Here is an 18,959-nt window from a genome sequence, read left to right on the forward strand (position 1 = left end):
ATAACAGGACTACAAGTCTTCAATTCTCAGTGACCGATTTGGGACAACTATGCTATATCTACCCCTCTATTTTATGCCCAATTTTGTTAAATGCTGGAATTATACAAAGAACAACAGTGCATAGGATGAATATTGGTTCCTGTGACTTAGGCAGTAATCTGGCAGAAACAGACAAACCAATCATGTCTTGTTCATCATAAATGAATATAGGATGGTCAGTTTTTCATTCTGCATTTCTAAGATAGATGCTTTTGATTCGGCCCTTCCCCCAGTCCACCTACACAGACTCTGACATACAGAGAAAGAGTCTTTTTGCAATGTGTATGTGGGTGGAAAACAGCAGCGAGAGCTCAGGCAAGGGGGAACCCAGAGAAAATCAGCAAGTGAGCCAGACACAGAGGCAGAGGGACCTGAGACAAGCAGATAGATAGATGCAGCTATAAGCAGACAACAAAGAGACCAAGGCAGGAATAGCTGAGGCCATACACTATGCAAGAGGCTCAGTTGTAGACAAGGACAAGGAGATAAAAAAGAAAACACTTTCATAGCAGCGGCATCATCAAGAGCTTTAAACTCTGACAGTTTTTACTGCAGGCTTCGGGGCATACTGCCTATATTATACAAAATATTCCCCTACATGGCGGAAAGGGCTGGCAGATCAGACGACTTGAAGAGGGCATCCAAAGCAAGGCAAGTAAGTTAGCAAAGTGTAAAGATGTATATGGTTGTTCATTCATTGAGTATAGTCTACGTTGTGTCAGTTCTGTACCTCTGGGTATATTTAATATTTAATCATGACTTTATAGCTTGCTTTGTTATTGGTAATTGTATTGTTAGATCAGCTTGCCAAGTTTTTTATACATTTCTATTCAGTCTGTCTTTGAACACATTCTACGAGATGTGATGTAAATTCATTGTCTGGCATAGTCATGCAGTTTTCCTGACTTGGAATCAAGTTGTGTAAGGAGGTGGGCCACTTGGCTTGTGTCTTCATAGCTCTGGCCAGTAAAAATGGAATTGATATCATTGTATCAAGCTGGAAACATAACACAGAAAAGCCTGTGCTACATAGATGGTAGGTCTACTGATAACGTTTTGTTTTATTCTATGTTCAATATATATTTATTAGCAGTTTTTACATGGTATAATCCATGCATAGAGTGCATGGTCATACGATCTCATCGATGACAACAGTGTGACACATTTCACATTTTGTGTCATCATGGCAAACAGTAAACTAACATAAACCTTACTAAGTTGGAAACAATTGAGAACCACTTTGATAAAACTTCAACCAAGGGGGTAAGGGGAAGTAGAGGCATAGAGAGGGGATAAGGGGAGGGGGTAGGGGATAGGAAGGGGGAGGGAACATTAGGTGGACTTGAATGGGAGCCCATGGATAAGGAAGGCATTGAGAATTAAATGCGAGCAATGTGGCTGAGAGGACAGGCAATCAGCATCAATTTACAATACATTTACGGTGGGAAAGCCATGAGGAGCACAGAACTGAGAAATGGTGCATTTGGAGTTTTTTTTGGGCTAGCAGTCTCTCCATGTCACATTGGATTTTTAGGATCTCGGATCATGTTAGCAATAATAGGTTGGGTAGTGGTACGCCACAATCTGGTAATATTGAGCTTAGCTGCCAGCAAAAAGGTGGTTAATTATAGACCTGGAGCTTGGTGGAAAGGTCTCTATCCCAATGTGCATGCAAGAGCAGGGTTAGGATCTACCTGTTGGCCTGCTATGTCAGACATGAGAACAAAAACTTGGCGCCAATAGGATCTTAGGCACTTTAAGTACCAAAAGATGTTGGCTAGAGTGCTTTTTTCACCACGTTGCCCCAACATGTGGAAGAGCAGTTAGCATAAATATGTGCAAGTTTGAAAGGTGTGAGGTACCAATGATGTACTGTCTTTAAGTAAAGTTCCCAGTGCTTGGAGCAATGGGAGGCCCTGTTAGTAGCTTATTTTTGCCACATTGGTGCCAAGAAGGTTTTACCCAGCTCTAGCTCCCATTTCTGCAGTGGTGTAATCTGTGAATATGCTCAGTCATCATTCAGGATGGAGTAGAAGAGAGAGATACCTTTTTTGGGGTATTGGGACTTAGAGAAAAATTGAAAAGCACAAGAAGGTAAGGAGGTCGTAGGTGATACAGAGCTGGAATGAGGGAAGTGGTAGATTCTAGTGTGAACGCTTCTGTGGGCTGTAATTTATGTTTCATGTACAGGGAGTCTAGGGGTTAAAATCTTTGGCCAAGGCAAAGGTCATAAAGATGAGTGATTTTATGAGTCCACCAATTGTGTAGATTGAGATCAGGGATGTATTGGTACAGGGATTCAAGGGGCAGTGATAGTTTGTACCAGGGCTGACAAGTTGAGGAATATGCAGATAACTCTTTGAAGGCACTAAACGGAGCGATGTGAGTAGGGTGTGGTAGAGATGATAAAGAGAGTCCAACACTAATGGTTAGGAGAGTTCATGTAAATTCAGATGGGTGATAATGGGAAGTCTTCATAATCAACTAGTGGGAAGCCACCAATAATATACTGTATTTGGTCTAACAATGTCACGTAATAATAGGATCAGAATTCCAGCTCCTCGCCTGGTAGAAGAGGGAAGGTTTCATCCAAGGAGAGGAGCAGAGAAGGTGTTTTATGAGTATTGCAATGGTGGACAAGGTTGATCAGACATCTTGTTGCATCGGGAGCTTGTCGCCCTGGGATAAACTCAACTCGGTCAGGGTGGACCAATGAGGACATCAGAGGCATAAGACTACATGCAATGACCCTTAGTGAATCAGTTATTAGTAAAGATATAGGTCTATAGCTGCCTGAAGACTTTACCTGTTTTAGGAGTAGTGATAACGATGGACTGCAATGAACAGGGAAAGGAGCCAGAGGACGAGGCAAAATTCAAGAGAGTGGCTAAGCGTGGTGATAATAGGTCTGATAATTGTTTGAAACATTCATTGGTGTAGCTGTCTGCGCCTGGTGACCTTTGGATAGGAACCTAATTGCGCCTGAAATCTCTGAAGGCGTAAAGGGTAGTAATAGTTTTTCTTTTTGCATAGGAGAGAGAGAAGAGAGCTTACTTCAATAAAAAAAAAATTATATTGCTGCAGTAGTGGGTTGTGGCATGGCAGGGTCAGTTGCTAGATTGTACAAAGATGAATAAGAATGTATTTGTGAGCTAGGTTTTACAGGTTGGATGGAGCATAAGCATGTATTTTAATAAGCATGCCATGCATGTAGGCCTTGTACGTGGAGCATAGTATAAAATAGTCGGTGTCTGGTGTATCATTAAGCTCAAAACTGTTGGTGGGCCTGGCTTGGCTGACGAAAGTTGGCGGGGTCAGCCAGGAGAGAAGAGTTAAGTCTCCACAGGTTCAGAGGTCGCATCTTGGGAAGGCCAATTTAAAAAATGATAGGTGCGTGGTCAGACCACATTATGTGCCCTAAGATGGAGGAGTGGACATTCTGGATAGTCCATTTATCTGTTATAAATAGGTCTATTCGTGAGTAAGAGGAGTAACTAACTACCCACTTGCTGACCGGGCCTTTTTCTGACATTTGCTGCTTATAAGATAAAATCAGTATTTTTTGCTAGACAATTACTTATGACCCCCAACTATTATATATTGTTTTTAGTAGAGATCCTAGAGAATAAAATGGCTGTCCTTGAAACTTTTTATGTCCCACAGTTTTTGCGCAGCGTTTATTTAAAAAAAAAAATACACTTAAATGAATTTTAAAAAAAAACCAAACACTAAAGTTACCCAATTTTATAATGTGAAAGATGATGTTACGCTGAGTAAATAGATACCTAACAAGTCATGCTTTAAAATTGCAAGCACTCGTGGAATGGCACCAAACTATGGTACATACAAATCTCCATAGGCAACGCTTTAAAAAATTCTACAGGTTACCAGTTTAGAGTTATAGAGGAGGTCTAGTACTAGAATCAGGCCTGAGGAAGGAGCGCATGCTCCGATAACGCGTCGCCGTAGCATCCCGCATCACTGCCAGGAGTGACTTCAGGATCCCAGGACCCACAAGTGCCAGCGTTCCACCAGTTGACGAGGAGCCCACGGACACCACCGAGGCCATCCCTGTACACACGGAGGAACCCCCTGCCGCTCTCACCGGGATCCACTGCCTCCACCACCAGGACCCGCTCCAGTGATGCTCCTGATGATCAACATTACTTGACTAACTGCATCTTATTCACCGACTAAATGTGAGTGTAATACTGCTGCACATACTTCAATAAATGTCTTGCTGCACTTAGAAGGCGCTGCGCTGTCTTCCCTCTTGTCTCCCCCCAGAGATCTCTTCTGTCTCTTCCGCCGGCAGCCGCTACAGTGGACAGCTACCCCCTGAACTGTTTGGGGGTCCCCCCACCCCTGGTGTTTCCTTTCTCCCTTCTCCCCCTCCCCCGGGTCCCCAGGACGAGACTTTTTTTTTTTTTTTTTTTGAGACCTCTTCTTGCGCCAATTCACCACCAAACCAGCGGTATTCTAATAGAACACCAACACTGGATGGTTCCCGGGCTCATGGATTGGTGATGTTAGCCCGGGAATTACCAGGAAGTGGCGGGAGGGCACCTCTCCCGCTGCTTATAAAAGTAATCCGGTGGTAAATCCACCACTGGGATCACTTTTATCAGAAGGCCGACCACCTGAGGGAAGAAAAGATACCGGGGTTATGGCCACTAGCTTCAGCCATAACCCCAGTATCATGACGTACATTTACAGTTAGGCGGTCGGCAAGTGCCTACTAGTATTCCAATGTTTCTCTTCTCCATCAGCTTCTCACCCTCACATAGCTAATGTGACCCCAGTGCTGATAGAGAGGGCAAACAATGATGCTGTGCAGATGCCCAACGTCCTCCTTATCAACCAATGACGTCATTGATTGTTAGGATGCCAGTGGTAATGGCGCACAATAAAAACCTGTGGCTTTGTGTAACTAAAGGGCAGGCTAATATCACCTGCTGGGGCAATTTTTAAGGATTTTCCAAGGCACCCCCGAAGAAACCTGAAGACACATCAGGATGCCTGGGCACCTTGGTTGAAAAAGGCTGATCTAGGCACAAGTTTACTTTAACTGTGGAAAGGGTATTTGTAAACTGTAATTCTCAATTCAGGAACTGCGGCAATTCACATTTAAAAAACACGAAGCACATTAGTCCACATAAACGAATATGACATATTTCTTATCCTGTCTCCCTATATAGAAAAGCCTTGTACTACCTTTCAAAGGGCTTAGACAAAAATCGAACTCATAGGACATAATTAAAACACAATTTTCAAAGCGGATCAGTATTCACGCATTTAATAGGAACTTCACCCCCTGTGTTATTTGGCTTTTTTCTGTGCTATTTTTTTTTCTCCCCCCCCCCCCCCCTTACCTGGTTATTTTCAAAACACATTCATGTCCAGTAAATTCAGAATTGCCCTGCTGTAATCCACTGCTTTGTCGCCACTGTGCGATGCATGACGCAGCCATCGTCCTTGCTTCCATCATTGGGAGTTGGCTGACCATGTTCTTGAAGCTGCCCCTGTTTGATGCTGTGTGGTGCATGTACAGTGTACAGATCACTCTGAAGCCTCCTAGGATGTGTCACATGAATATCCCAGGAGGCTTCAGGGAGGTGGGGATGTTATTCTCACCTAGACAAGAAAAGCAGAAGCATGGACTGCACGCCAAATAAAGGAGATTTTACTGTAACTTGAACAATTTTTTTCAATCTTTTTAAATCTGAAATATTCATTTTTAGAATACTTGTGTTCCTGCCAGAAATCCAATGAGGCTGTAATTTCCCATGATTCTGCTGTACTCAAATTGTAATCAATGTTTTCAGCTTTGCCCAGTTCTCCTCTGTGGACTACACAACATCACCTATGTTATAATGATGAGGAGAGGAAGAGATGTTTTGTATTGTAAAGCCCCGTACACACGCACCGATTGTTGGCCGCAAATTTTCGGCCAACGTCCGATCGGCTTGCTAGTATGATGCTTTCGACAACCGACTGCGACTTTTCGGCCGAACAAAATCTGGTGTGCATGCTATAAAATTTTTGTTGGCCGTCACCAGAACGGCCGATTGTTCGTCAGTCAGTACAGATTTCGGCAGACAAAAGTCAGATGAGCAAGACTGGGCATGCTCAGAGAATTAAAAACACACGAAAAGTAGACCAGAACATGACATCACTTCTGCAGTTGGTTTTTGTTGGCCGACAAAATTCGTGTGCAGTCTAGAGCACATTTCAACCAACACAACAACACTGGACAAAAGACGGCCGATCGGTCGGCCAACAATCGGTGCGTGTGTACGAGGCTTTAATCAGAAAACAAGCAGTCTAGGGCAGTGATGGCGAACCCTGGCACCCCAGATGTTTTGGAACTCCATTTCCCATGATGCTCATGCACTCTGCAGTGTAGTTGAGCATCATGGCAAATGTAGTTCCAAACATCTGGGGTGCCAAGGTTCACCATCACTGGTCTAGGGTGACTGTGCTGCTCCTCCATATACACAGAACATCAAGGGCTCAATTACAACTTTTAAGAACATTCCGCAATGGATTGCTTTTCAATGAGCAGAGCAGGCAAGCTGACCAGCATTTAGGAGATGATTCTGTTGCCTTCTTAATGCCTTTTTTTTTTGACAGCTGAACAAGCATTTTGAATGGGAATAACACACTGAAATCAGTAGTCTGGCATTTGGCTCACTGTTATTATGCAGCCCCATTCACTTGAATAGGTCATGTTTGGTGGCGCTACTCCCTGGCAAAAACTACAGGGGGCAACATGGTCATGGCATGTGTATACTGCAATCTAGTTGCTTTTGCAGCTCAGGGTGGGGCTGCAAAAACATGGCTCAACCACCTACTTTTACCATTCCCCCACCCACAGGTGTAAACTAAGCCTTAGTGAGCGCTATCACCCCAGGACAGGAATTGTGTTACTAGCAAGAGCAACTGGAAATTAAAACAAATGCAAAAAAAAAAAATGACAAAAGAGATACTGTAACTAATGGAGCCACCACAGTGGAGGACTGGTAAGCTGCGAAACGCAACAATGTTCTTAAGTTTAACCACTTCTGGACCGGAAATGTTTTCCCCCTTAATGACCAGGCCATCATTTGCGATTCAGCACTGTGTTACTTTAACTGACAATCGCGCAGTCGTGCGATGCTGTACCCGAATAAAATTGATGTCCTTTATTCCCACAAATAGAGCTTTCTTTTGGTGGTATTTGATCACCTCTGCGATTTTTATTTTTTGCACTATAAACAAAAAAAGAGAGACGATTCTGAAAAAAAAAAAAAAAACATGTTTTACTTTCTGCTATATAACATTCCTAATAAAAAAAAAAATAAAAATCAAAACTTTTTCATCATTTTAGGCCAATATGTATTCTGCTACATATTTTCTGTAAAAAAAACCCCAGTAATTGTATATTGATTGGTTTGCACAAAAGTTATCGCGTCTACAACCTAGGGGAAAGATTTATGTCATTTTTCTTTCTTTCTTTATTTTTTTACTAGTAATGGCGACGATCAGCGATTTTTAACTGGACTGTGACATTGCGGCGGACAGATCGCACACCTAACTGACATTTTTCACACTTTTGGGGGTACCATTGACATTATTACAGTAATCATTGCTAAAAGTATGCACTGTACTAAAGACACTGGCAGGGAAGGGGTTAACACCAGGGGCGATCAAAGGGTTAAATGTGTCCCTAGGGGGTGCTTTCTAACTGCGCGGGGGGAAGGACTTATGGAATGAACACAGAGACCCGTGTTCCTAAATAGGAGGAACAGAGGAGCACTGTGTTCATAACTGACAGAACAGCAGTCTGCTGTGTTTGCAATGGCAGACTGGCGTCCTGTCTCCACGGGCTGGGAGCGATCGCAGGTGCCCGACAGCAATTGTGGCCTCCGGACCCGCAGGTCAACTTCCCCTGCGGCGAATGGGTACTGTTACATCGTTTCACGGGACAGAGCCGGCCTGCCGCAGTATATGTACTGCTGGTGGTCGGCAAGTGGTTACCTATTCATTAATTATGCAGAATGTGAGCAGTTTGAGTGTTTGTATCCTATAGTGGCTAATTTACACGTCTATATTTAAGGCTCGCTAAGCTGAAACCCTGATCTCTCTGTGCCTGTCACAGAACCCAACCATACACAGTGAGTAAGCATATTTAGGCACACGTTAACCCCTTTGATCACCCCCAGTGTTAACCCCTTCCCTGCCAGTGTCATTTAAACAGTAACAGTGCATAATATTTAGCACTGATTACTGTAGTAATGTCACTGGTCCCCAAAAAGTGTCAAAAATGTCAGTTAGGGGCCTGATCTGTCCACTGCAATGTTACAGTCCCGCTAAAAAACGCTGATTGCTGCCATTACTAATAAAAACAAAAAAATCAATACAAATTAGAAAAATCTATCCCATAGTTTGTAAACGCTATAACTTTTGAGCAAACCAATTAAAATACGCTTTTTGGGATTTTTTTTTACCAAAAATATGTAGCAGAATAAAATTGGCCTAAACGGATAAAAAAATTTGATTTTTAAAATTTTTTTTATTGGGAATGTTTTATAGCAGAAAGTGAAAAATATGTTTTTTTTTTCAAAATTGTCGCTCTTTTTTTGTTTATAGCGCAAAATTTAAAAACCGCAGAGGTGATCAAATACCACCAAAAGAAAGCTCTATTTGTGATAAAAAAAAAAGGACATCAATTGTATTTGGGTACAGTGTTGCACGACCGCACAATTTTTCGTTAAAGTAACGCAGTCATTAACCACTTAAGCCCCGGACGATTTTACCCCCTTCCTGACCAGGGCCTATTTTGCGATTCGGCACTGCGTGACTTTAACGGACAATTGCGCGGTCTTGCGAAGCTGTACCCAAATGAAATTGACGTCCTTTTTTTCCCACAAACAGAGCTTTCTTTTGGTGGTATTTGATCACCTGTGCGATTTTTTGATCACGCGCTATAAACAAAAAAATAGCGACAATTTTGCAAAAATAACAATATTTTTCAATTTTTTTTATAAGAAATTCCCCCCCAAAAAATTTAAAAATCTAAATTTTTTAACATTTTAGGCCAATTTGTTTTCTGCTACATATGTTTGGTAAAAAAAATCGCAAAAAGCGTATTTTGATTGGTTTGCACTAAAGTTATTGCGTTTACTAACTAAGGGAAAGATTTTTGTCATTTTTATTGTTTTTTTTTTAACGAGTAATGGCGGCGATCTGAGATTTTTTTTGCGGGACTGCGACATTGCGGCGGACAGATCGGACCCTTGACTGCCATTTTTGAGACTTTTAGGGCTACCAGTGACATTTCTACAGTAATCAGTGCTATACATATGCACTGTTACTGTAAAAATGACACTGGCAGTGAAGGGGTTAACTCTATTTGAGATCCAGGGGTTAAATGTGTCCCTAGGGGTGTGCTTCTAACTGTAAAGGGGTGTGGCTTTTCATATAACCACAGAGACATACGATCCTACATAGCAGGATCGTATGATCTCTGCTGTTACACCAGGGAGAATGACAGGCGGCTTTGTTTACATTAGCCGCCTGCCTTTCTCCCTCTCCACCGGGAGATCGCGAGTGACCGGCGGACATCGGACCCGCCGGTCACACGCGCGGGGATGCAGGGGAACGAGCGGGGGCGGGAGCGCGCTTCCGGCGGCGCGCGCTCGCCCCCTGCAGGCTCCTGGTCTAGCGACGTAGTACTACGTCACTTTGCCCAGGAGGGGCTGACTGCCGCAGTAAATGTACTTGCGGCGGTTGGCAAGTGGTTAAGGGGGTAAAATCTTCCGGAGCTGAAGTGGTTAAAACAGTCCCAATGGTAGCCAGCACACATTACCTATGATATGCTCACCCCCAAAGAAATATCCAAACGCATCCTAATCTTGTATTGTACGTGAGATAAATCAAAGCATTGATATTTAATTAACAATCTTTAGATGGAGTTTAGTACATCTTCCCCAGGACAATAAAATGGAAAACGAAATGTTCCCTATAATAAGACTCTTGGCACCATTTCTGCGTGGATGCGTTACTGGAGGATTTCTTATGTAAGAGCCATGAAACAAATCCCCATAATTGACAGATGCTGGGTTAGATGTCAAGGCTTAATTCCCTCATGTGGAATAATTGTCTTTGTGTTAATGTATTACAATAGAATGTATTTAATAGGACATCACATAATACATCAGTATAAAGGTTAGTTGGCTCTTTCTTTTGCCGAATACAGAAATTACAGGTTGATTTACCCATAGATGCCCTTAGTGCTTACTTTGTGATTATAATACAATGCGCTGTGTTGATCCTAATATTTTATTACATAATCTTTTGCCCTTGCTTTTGCAGTTAAATCAGCGTTTATTTAGGTCAAAATTACTTACACAATGCAAGTTATTGTTGGGGAGAATAAATAGCCGAACTAGAATCAGAAAGATGGTTACTGGGCAAAGCAAGGAATATATTTCCAATATCTCCATACCAAACATTATCTCTTAACTTTCTAGATGAGTAGAAGTGCCATCCTCTAATACAAATTATGTCGACAAGGACACAACCCTACTCCCTACCCTCACTCATGTTACGTGCACTGTAAAGAATTAATATGCTAAAAAAAGTGCATTTTTTCTGGGGTAGTTTAACACTTTTTTAATACAGATTTACATATCTGACTAAAAAAGGGAAAACCTTAGGAGCAATAAGGAACATTTGGCTCTAAGGTTCCTTTAATTGAGGGACATTTGGAAGCTATGCCTAATTGGCAGACCTATATGATATAAACTATATTGTCAAAAGTATTGGGACACCTGCCTTTACACTCACATGAACTTTAATGGCATCCTAGTCTTAGTCTGTAGGGTTCAATAATGAGTTGGCCCACCCTTTGCAGCTATAACAGCTTCAACTCTAATGGGAAGGCTGTACACAAGGTTTAGTAGTGTGTCTATGGGAATGTTTGATCATTCTTCCAGAAGCGCATTTGTGAAGTCAGGCACTGATTTTGAAGAGAAGGTCTGGCTTGCAGTCTCTGCTCTAATTCATCCCAAGGATTGAGGTAAGAACTCTGTGCAGGCCAGTCATGTTCCTCCACCACAAACTCACTCATACATGTCTTTATGGATCTTGCTTTGAGCACTGGTCCAAATAATTTGGTATGGGGGGATTATGGTGTTGGGTTGTTTTTCAGGGGTTGGGCTTGGCCCCTTAGTTCCAGTGACGGGAACTCTTAAAGGCGTCAGCATACCAAGACATTTTGGACAATTGAATGCTCTAAAGTACTTTGTGGGAACAATTTGGGTATGGCCCCTTCCTGTTCCAACATGACTGTACACCAGTGCACAAAGCAAGGTCCATAAAGAAATGGATGAGTGAGTTTGGGGTGGAGGAACTTGACTGGCCTGCACAGAGTCCTGACCTCAACCCCATAGCACACCCTTGGGGTAAATTACATTGGAGACTGCGAGCCAGGCCTTCTCATCCAACATCAGTGCCTGACAAATGCGCTTCTGGAAAAATGGTCATACATTCCCATAGACACACTCCTAAACCTTGTGGACAGCCTTCCCATAAGAGTTGAAGCTGTTAAAGGTGCAAAGGGTGGGCCAACTCAATATTGAACCCTATGGACTAAGACTGGGATGCCAATAAAGTTCATGTGGGTGTAAAGGTAGGCGTTCCAATACTTTTGAAAATATAGTGTAAGTGAAATTTCCTGACACCCAGGGAAATTGCAGAGAGAAACAAGGGGATTGTACTAGATCTTAGACACAAAGCCACAGTCTCATGTACCTTTATGCTTTCCGTGGAAGACAATGCAAGGGCTAAGGCAAGATGGAGCCCACAGAACATCAACAAGTGAGCCAAACAGGAAGAGGGACATGAGTAGCTGAATATAGAGATACTTTGAAACTGACATACAGGTTCAGTTGTTGGCTTTCTGTGGAAAGAGTTCAGTAATGTAATTCAGGGATCATGGGGTTTACTTTTAGTTCTGGGATCAAGGTTTAGGTTTAAGGGTTGGTAAAGAGTAGGAGAGGAGGTTATCTGTTAAGAGATAACAAATAAAATCATGAGACGAGCACGTAGGGTACGGCGTGCTGACGTCACCGCGCTGCCCAGAGGACAGGCTACTTGAGAGCCGGCCGGCTTATCCAGAGCTTATTTTTCATGATTACATGTGAGTTATATTCTATATTTATTTTAATAAACTGTGACATTATTACACTATCGAGCCCCTTTCTTTTGTATGGTACTACTGGAGTACACCTCGATTGACATCAGGACCAGTTTACTACTCTCTTCTGGTTATATCCTTGGTCACTTGCTGGAGGAAGGATTGCCTGTCTTAAGAGTGCTGTGAGGAGATTCATATAGGCTGTTTTGTTACCAGGGTTCTGGTAAGAAGTTAAGTGTGTCACTGTCGTTGGATCACTGGGGTGATTGCAGAGTAGCTTCATACTTATATCACTTCACTTTCTTGGATTTACTTTGGGACTTTACTCAATTATAATATCTGCTATAACATTTTGTGTTATGACTATTTATGAACATTCAGTACCGTTCACATCCATTTATGATTTTTAGTGGTCATATTTTTATGTATACACTTGATTTTGTTGCTTCACTGTATGTTCGGTATATAGGCACTATTGTGTTATTCACTTAATTAATGAAGCCTTGCACAATACCTACCAGGTCAAATTAGCGCAGCTTTCTATCTAATCTTATCTGTTAAGAGCCCATCTTAGGGAAGTTTAAAGTAAAACTTTTTTTTTTACATTTTGGATAGAGCAAGGAAGAATTAAAACCCCTGTCAGTTTTTTTGCCATCTGTGACCCATTGGAGAAATTCCCCTTAACTTCATATCCTATTATAGCCAAAACAGAAAGTAAGTAGAAAACCAGTAGTCACCAGAACTAGTATCCTCACTGGCAGATGTCCCCTCTATTCCTGTTCTTCTGTAAACCAGAAATAGGGATTTTCTTTCACTTTCACTCTCGGTGATAACTGTACACGGGACAAATAGAAGGGTGACTTTCCCTAACGGGGACACAGACAACAATAAAAATCCCTCTTCACTCTATCTAAAACTAAAAAAAAAGTTTTGCCTTTGGTTATACTTCAAGTGGAATAAAGTAATGTCAAAGTTAAAGCTTAGCCAATTCAGCTCTCCCATCTCTATACCCATTATGGACCAAAGCAAATTTTACATTTCAGCTATGGGCTGTTTGATTTGTCAATAACTTTGTCATTACTTAACCACCTAGCCACTGCCCGCAATGTACTGTGAGCGAGCGACCGCTGTAAGCAAAGTGACATACCCTTATTTCACTGCCTACCTCGGGGTTTCGTGCACGCAAATACGTGCCCCCTCGTCCGGCTCCCGCTGTGATTGTACACCCTGAGAGCCTGTTAGTAAGTTATTATATATTATCTTATATCTTATCTAAATACAAGAGCCATGTGTATTCTTACTTGAATCTCAGTGTGCTTTGTGTATTTCTTCTGGATCTGGACAGTATTTTAATGTAAAACTTTGCCTTAGTGCGGATGCTTCCGTGCTGCTCTCTCCTTGTGCAGGGTGAGTGGTCTTGTTTCTCCTGTATTTTTCTGCAGGCAGCCTGCAGTGGGTAGAGCCTGCCCATCCCACATCTCTGCCCTCTGCACAGGCTATGTACAGCACACTGATGAGGTCACTGCTACTTTTACAAGGTAATATCTTCATTTTTAAAGACAGTTGGTGCACATTGACTGGGTTTATAGTCTTTGTGGCTGAGTTTTTTTTTTCTTTTTGAATAAAAGTTCTTGTGCCCGAAGTTCAGCTTTAGGCAAAGATAATTTATATAAGAAGATAATAATATGGCGGGCTTGATTTACTAAGAGCCGGTTCACACTGCCGCGACCATAAGTCGCCCCATGTCGGAGCGACTTTTTACCGCGATTTTACAGCGACTTTACAGCGACTTCAGCGCGACTTGTGAATTATTTTGCGCGACTTATATGACAGATGACTTTGTATTTGGCCAATCAGAATATGATGTGTTGTGACCCAATTCCCCTTTTCTGTTTTTTTTTTACTCATTTCCTCATTGCCCACCAGTGCCACGTATCAGTGTCCACCAGTGCCACTGCCCACCAGTGCCACGTATGTGTCCACCAGTGCCACTGCCCACCAGTGCCACGTATCAGTGTCCACCAGTGTCACTGCCCACCAGTGCCACGTATGTGTCCACCAGTGCCACGTATGTGTCCACCAGTGCCACTGCCCACCAGTGCCACGTATCAGTGTCCACCAGTGCCACTGCCCACCAGTGCCACGTATGTGTCCACCAGTGCCACTGCCCACCAGTGCCACGTATGTGTCCACCAGTGCCACTGCCCACCAGTGCCACGTATCAGTGTCCACCAGTGCCACTGCCCACCAGTGCCACGTATGTGTCCACCAGTGCCACTGCCCACCAGTGCCACGTATCAGTGTCCACCAGTGCCACTGCCCACCAGTGCCATGTATGTGTCCACCAGTGCCACTGCCCACCAGTGCCACGAATCAGTGTCCACCAGTGCCACATATCAGTGCCACGAATCAGTGTCCACCAGTGCCACATATCAGTGCCACAAATCAGTGTCCACCAGTGCCACGTATCAGTGCCACGAATCAGTGTCCACCAGTGCCACTCACACAGACCAAGCAGAGATAATGGAATATATACCATTACACATATATATATATATATATATATATATATATATATATATATATATATATATATATATATATATATATGTGTATATATATATGTGTGTATATATATATATATATATATATATATATATATATATATAAATACATATGTATATATATATACCATATACCATATAGGCATGGCTGCAATGTGGGGAATGCCTGGCTAATCTCTTTCTTCTTCCTGGAAAGTCTGATAACAAGTCGCTTCAAATAAGATAAGGAGGCGACTCCCATTGAAGTATATGGGACAAGTCGGATCACAAGTCGCCTCAAAGTAGTACAGGACCCTTTTCTGAAGTCTTCAGTAGTGCCAATTAAGACGGCACTGATTAATTAACATTGCTTTTGTTATGTCAAGCGACTTGGGGCGACCAGAGGGCACACAAGTCTCCTCACATGTCGTGCCAGTGTGAATGGGCTCTCAAGGTATAGAAGCTGTTCACCTAGCAAATGTTCACTTTGGAAAGTGTTACAAAGCCAATGTTAGTAAATACGGTGAAACTTGGTTCATTTTTTTTAATACCCAATCATGTGTGAGGGAAATTAAAAAAAAAAACTGAATGTTTGCTAGCACATGATTGGGTATTCACGAGTTCACATTCATTAGCATATACCTTGCAAAGTGAACAGTCACTTTGCTAGGTGCTGTTATTCATCTAGTACAGCCTTTCTCAAACTTTCCAACACTAAAGAGCCCTTAAAAAATAACGTTCAGGGAACCCCTGATAAAAATGACTATATCTACAACTCATGATACATCAGTGTGATGGTCAGTGGGAAGAACGCTACTTACAATGGTGGTCATTGTGAAGAATTGCCTCCTTCCAGATAGCTAAAAAGATCAATGGTGTCATTGGGAACTTACCTGAGAGGCAGAAATTACTCATTGCCCAAGGAACCCCTAGCAACCTCTGGAGGAACTCTAGGGTTCCATGGAACCCTGGTTGAGAAACCCTGATCTATTATATCAAATTCAATGAGAATATTTGACATTCTGTTGTCTAGGCCAGCCTTTTTCAACCAGGGTGCCCAGCACCCTGGGGTGCCTTGTGTTTTCTTCAGAAAGTGCCTTGCCAAAATGCCTAAAAAATGATCAAAAATTGTATACAGCCAGCAGGTGGATGAAGCCTTTCTTTTAGTTACACAAAGCCACACATTTTCATTATGCACCATTACAACTTTCTAGACACCGGCATCCTAACTACTAATGACATCATCAGTTGATAAGGAGGATGTCTCTTGCCTACACAGTATTCTTGTTTGACCCTCCCCGGCCCCTTTTCCCCAGCACTGAGGTGACATTAGCTGACTGATGGAGATAAATTGAGCGAGAACAGAAACATTGGAACACTAGTCAGTACCAGTGTGCAAATGTGTATTTGCTTTGGAAGAGTAAATCACCTCTAAAGTTGGGTGTCCTACATGTGGATGTTGCTGCATTATATATAATAATATGTAAAGCTGTTAGAATAGTTTTTTACATTTTAAAATGGGGTAGCTTGAGATTGTCTATAATTTTAAAGGGCGCCTAAACTGAAAAAAGGTTGAGAAACACTGGTCTAGGCCCAGCATAATATTTTTCTTCTGGTGATTTCCTCCACACACTTTGCTTATCTAAGTGCTGGGGGATTCCCAATTAAAAGCAGTGGAGATGACATCAAATTCTTTCTGGAGAAAACAGAAGAAGTAAGGGTAGGAGTTTTCTGATATAAATAAAGATAGTGTTCATGGTGATATTATAGACCGGAGATTAGCAGTATGCAGACTATGCTGCACTGTACCTATGGCATATGTTTTTCATTCACCTGAATTGTTAACCACTTCTGGACCGGAAGATTTTCCCCTTTAATAACCATGCCCTATTTTGCTATTCGGCACTGCGTTATTTTAACGGACAATTGCGCGGTCATGCGACGCTGTACCCAAATAAAATTGATGTCCTTTTTTCTCCACAAATAGAGCAAACAAAAAAAGAGCGACAATTCTGAAAAAAAAACAAACAATATTTTTCACATTCTGCTATATAACATTCTCAAAAAAGAAAAAAAAAATTAAAATCAAATTTTTTTAACATTTTAGGCCAATTTGTTTTCTGTTACATATTTTTGGTAAAAAAATTCACAATAAGCGTATTTTTATTGGTTTGCGCAAAAGTTATCGCGTCTAACTACGGGAAAGATTTATGTAATTTTTTTTTTTTTTTTTTTTTTACTATTAATGGCGGCGATCTGCTTTTTTGCAGAGGACAGATCGGACCCCTAACTGACATTTTTGACACTTTTGGGGGCACCAGTGACATTACTACAGTAATCAGTGCTAAAAATATGCACTGTTACTGTAATAATGACACTGGCAGGGAAGGGTTTAACATTGTGGGTGATCAAGGGGTTAAATGTGAGCCTAGGGGAGTGACTCTAACTGGGGGGGCATGGCTTCTGAAATGACCATAGAGACATGTGATCCTGTATGAAAGGATCACAGGGGTTCTGTGATCATTCCAGGGAGAAGAACGTTCAGCTGTGTTTACAACAGCTGACCGTTCTTCTCTCTCAGCGGGGTACGATCACGGGTGTCAGGCGGCAATCGGAGCCGCCAGCCCTGTGCATCGGCTTCCCCGCTGCTGAATGGGGGCGGTAGCCTGCCAGCGGCGGCGGGCGCTAGCCCCTGGCTTCCTGCTCATGACCGACCTAGCCCTATGTCGGTTTGCGCAGGAGAGCCACATTACCACATTATAAAGGTGGCGGCTGGTCGGGAACCGGTTAAAAACACACTGGGGTTGATTTACTAAAACTGGAGAGTGCAAAATCTGGTGCAGTTGTGCAATGTAGCCAATCAGCTTCCAACTAAAGCTTGTTCAGTTTGATTTCTATGCACCAGATTTTGCACTCTCCAGTTTTAGCAAATCAACCCCACTGTTTCTTTGCCAGGTCAGGGCTAAGTGACAGTGTCTGTGTAAAGGTCCCCATCAGACCCAGCGATAATCACCTCTCTAGCGATTCCACATCACTCATTCCTCTTGCCAGTGCTAACTGGTGGCAGCTACAATGGAGTAAGGAGTGGTGGGGTAGTTGTCTGTTATAATCTTCTTTTTAGCTGGAAGTAACAGACAATAATGTAGTAGTGCAGGGGTTAACAAGGTGATAATAAATCTCCCACATTGATTTCATATATTTGATCATGGCAATATCTTCAGATGTTCCTTTCCCAGAATAAGAAAATAAAAGAAAGTTTTCAGGACCCAGGAGACAAAAAAAGATTGTGTTCTAGGGCATGATGATCTTCCCGGGGATCTCTAGTTCTCCACCTCTGCAGAAAACGAGGACCTGCCGTTCTACATCGATTTTAATCCTACGAAAAACACAGCAGTTGCTAATTATCTGCTTTTGTTTAACCATTTCTGGACCGGAAGGTTTTACCCCCTTAATGACCAGGCCATTTTTTGCGATTCGGCACTGTGTTATTTTAATGGACAATTGCGCGGTCGTGCAAAACTGTACCCAAATAAAATTGATGTCCTTGTGTTCCCGCAAAAATAGTTTTCTTTTGGTGGTATTTGATCATCTGTGCGATTTTTATTTTTTGAACTATAAACAAAAAAAGAGCGACAATTCTGAGAAAACAAAAAAAACAACATTTTTCACTTTCTGATATATAACATTCCTAATAAAAAAAAATTACAAATCAAATTTTTTCATCATATTAGGCCAATATGTAATTTTGGTAAAAAAAATCCCAATAAGAGTTGGTTTGATTGGTTTGCGCAAAAGCTATCGATTTATGTCATTTTATTTTTTATTTACTAGTAATGGCGGCAATCGATTTTTAGCAGGACTGCGACATTGCGGCGGACAGATCGGACACCCACTTGACATTTTTGACACTTTTGGGGGGACCAGTGACATTACTACAGTAATCAGTGCTGTTACTGTACTAATGTCACTGTTACTGTACTAATGACACTGGCAGGGAAGGGGTTAACACCAGGGACAATCAAACGGTTAACTGTGTCCCTAGGTGCTTTCTAACTGTGTGGGGGATGGGCTTCGTTTGGAATGAACACAGGGACCAGTGTTCCTAAATAGGAGGAACACAGGATCCTTGTGTTCATTGCTGACAGAACAGCGGTCTGCTGTGTTTACAACAGCAGACCGCCGCTCTGTCTCCATAG

At 42.2% G+C, this 18,959-nt stretch overlaps 1 protein-coding gene across 2 annotated transcripts in view; it reads left to right on the forward strand.

Moving 5' to 3' along the window:
- Positions 1-283: 283 nt before the first annotated feature.
- The window catches only part of NAB2 (NGFI-A binding protein 2), a 95,871-nt gene continuing 77,195 nt past the window's right edge, over positions 284-18,959 (forward strand). The window contains exon 1 of one of the 2 annotated variants that reach the window (XM_082245673.1): positions 284-694. Coding sequence is in view for 1 of the 2 variants with exons in the window: in XM_082245672.1 (XP_082101798.1) it covers positions 638-690 (53 nt within the window). In the remaining variant the exon portion in view is untranslated. The remainder of the gene's footprint in view (positions 695-18,959) is intronic. The other variant, XM_082245672.1, reaches the window with a different exon arrangement.

Source organism: Pelophylax lessonae (genome assembly GCF_965119305.1).
Source record: "Pelophylax lessonae genome assembly, chromosome: 2".
In the NCBI taxonomy this organism is placed as follows: domain Eukaryota; kingdom Metazoa; phylum Chordata; class Amphibia; order Anura; family Ranidae; genus Pelophylax; species Pelophylax lessonae.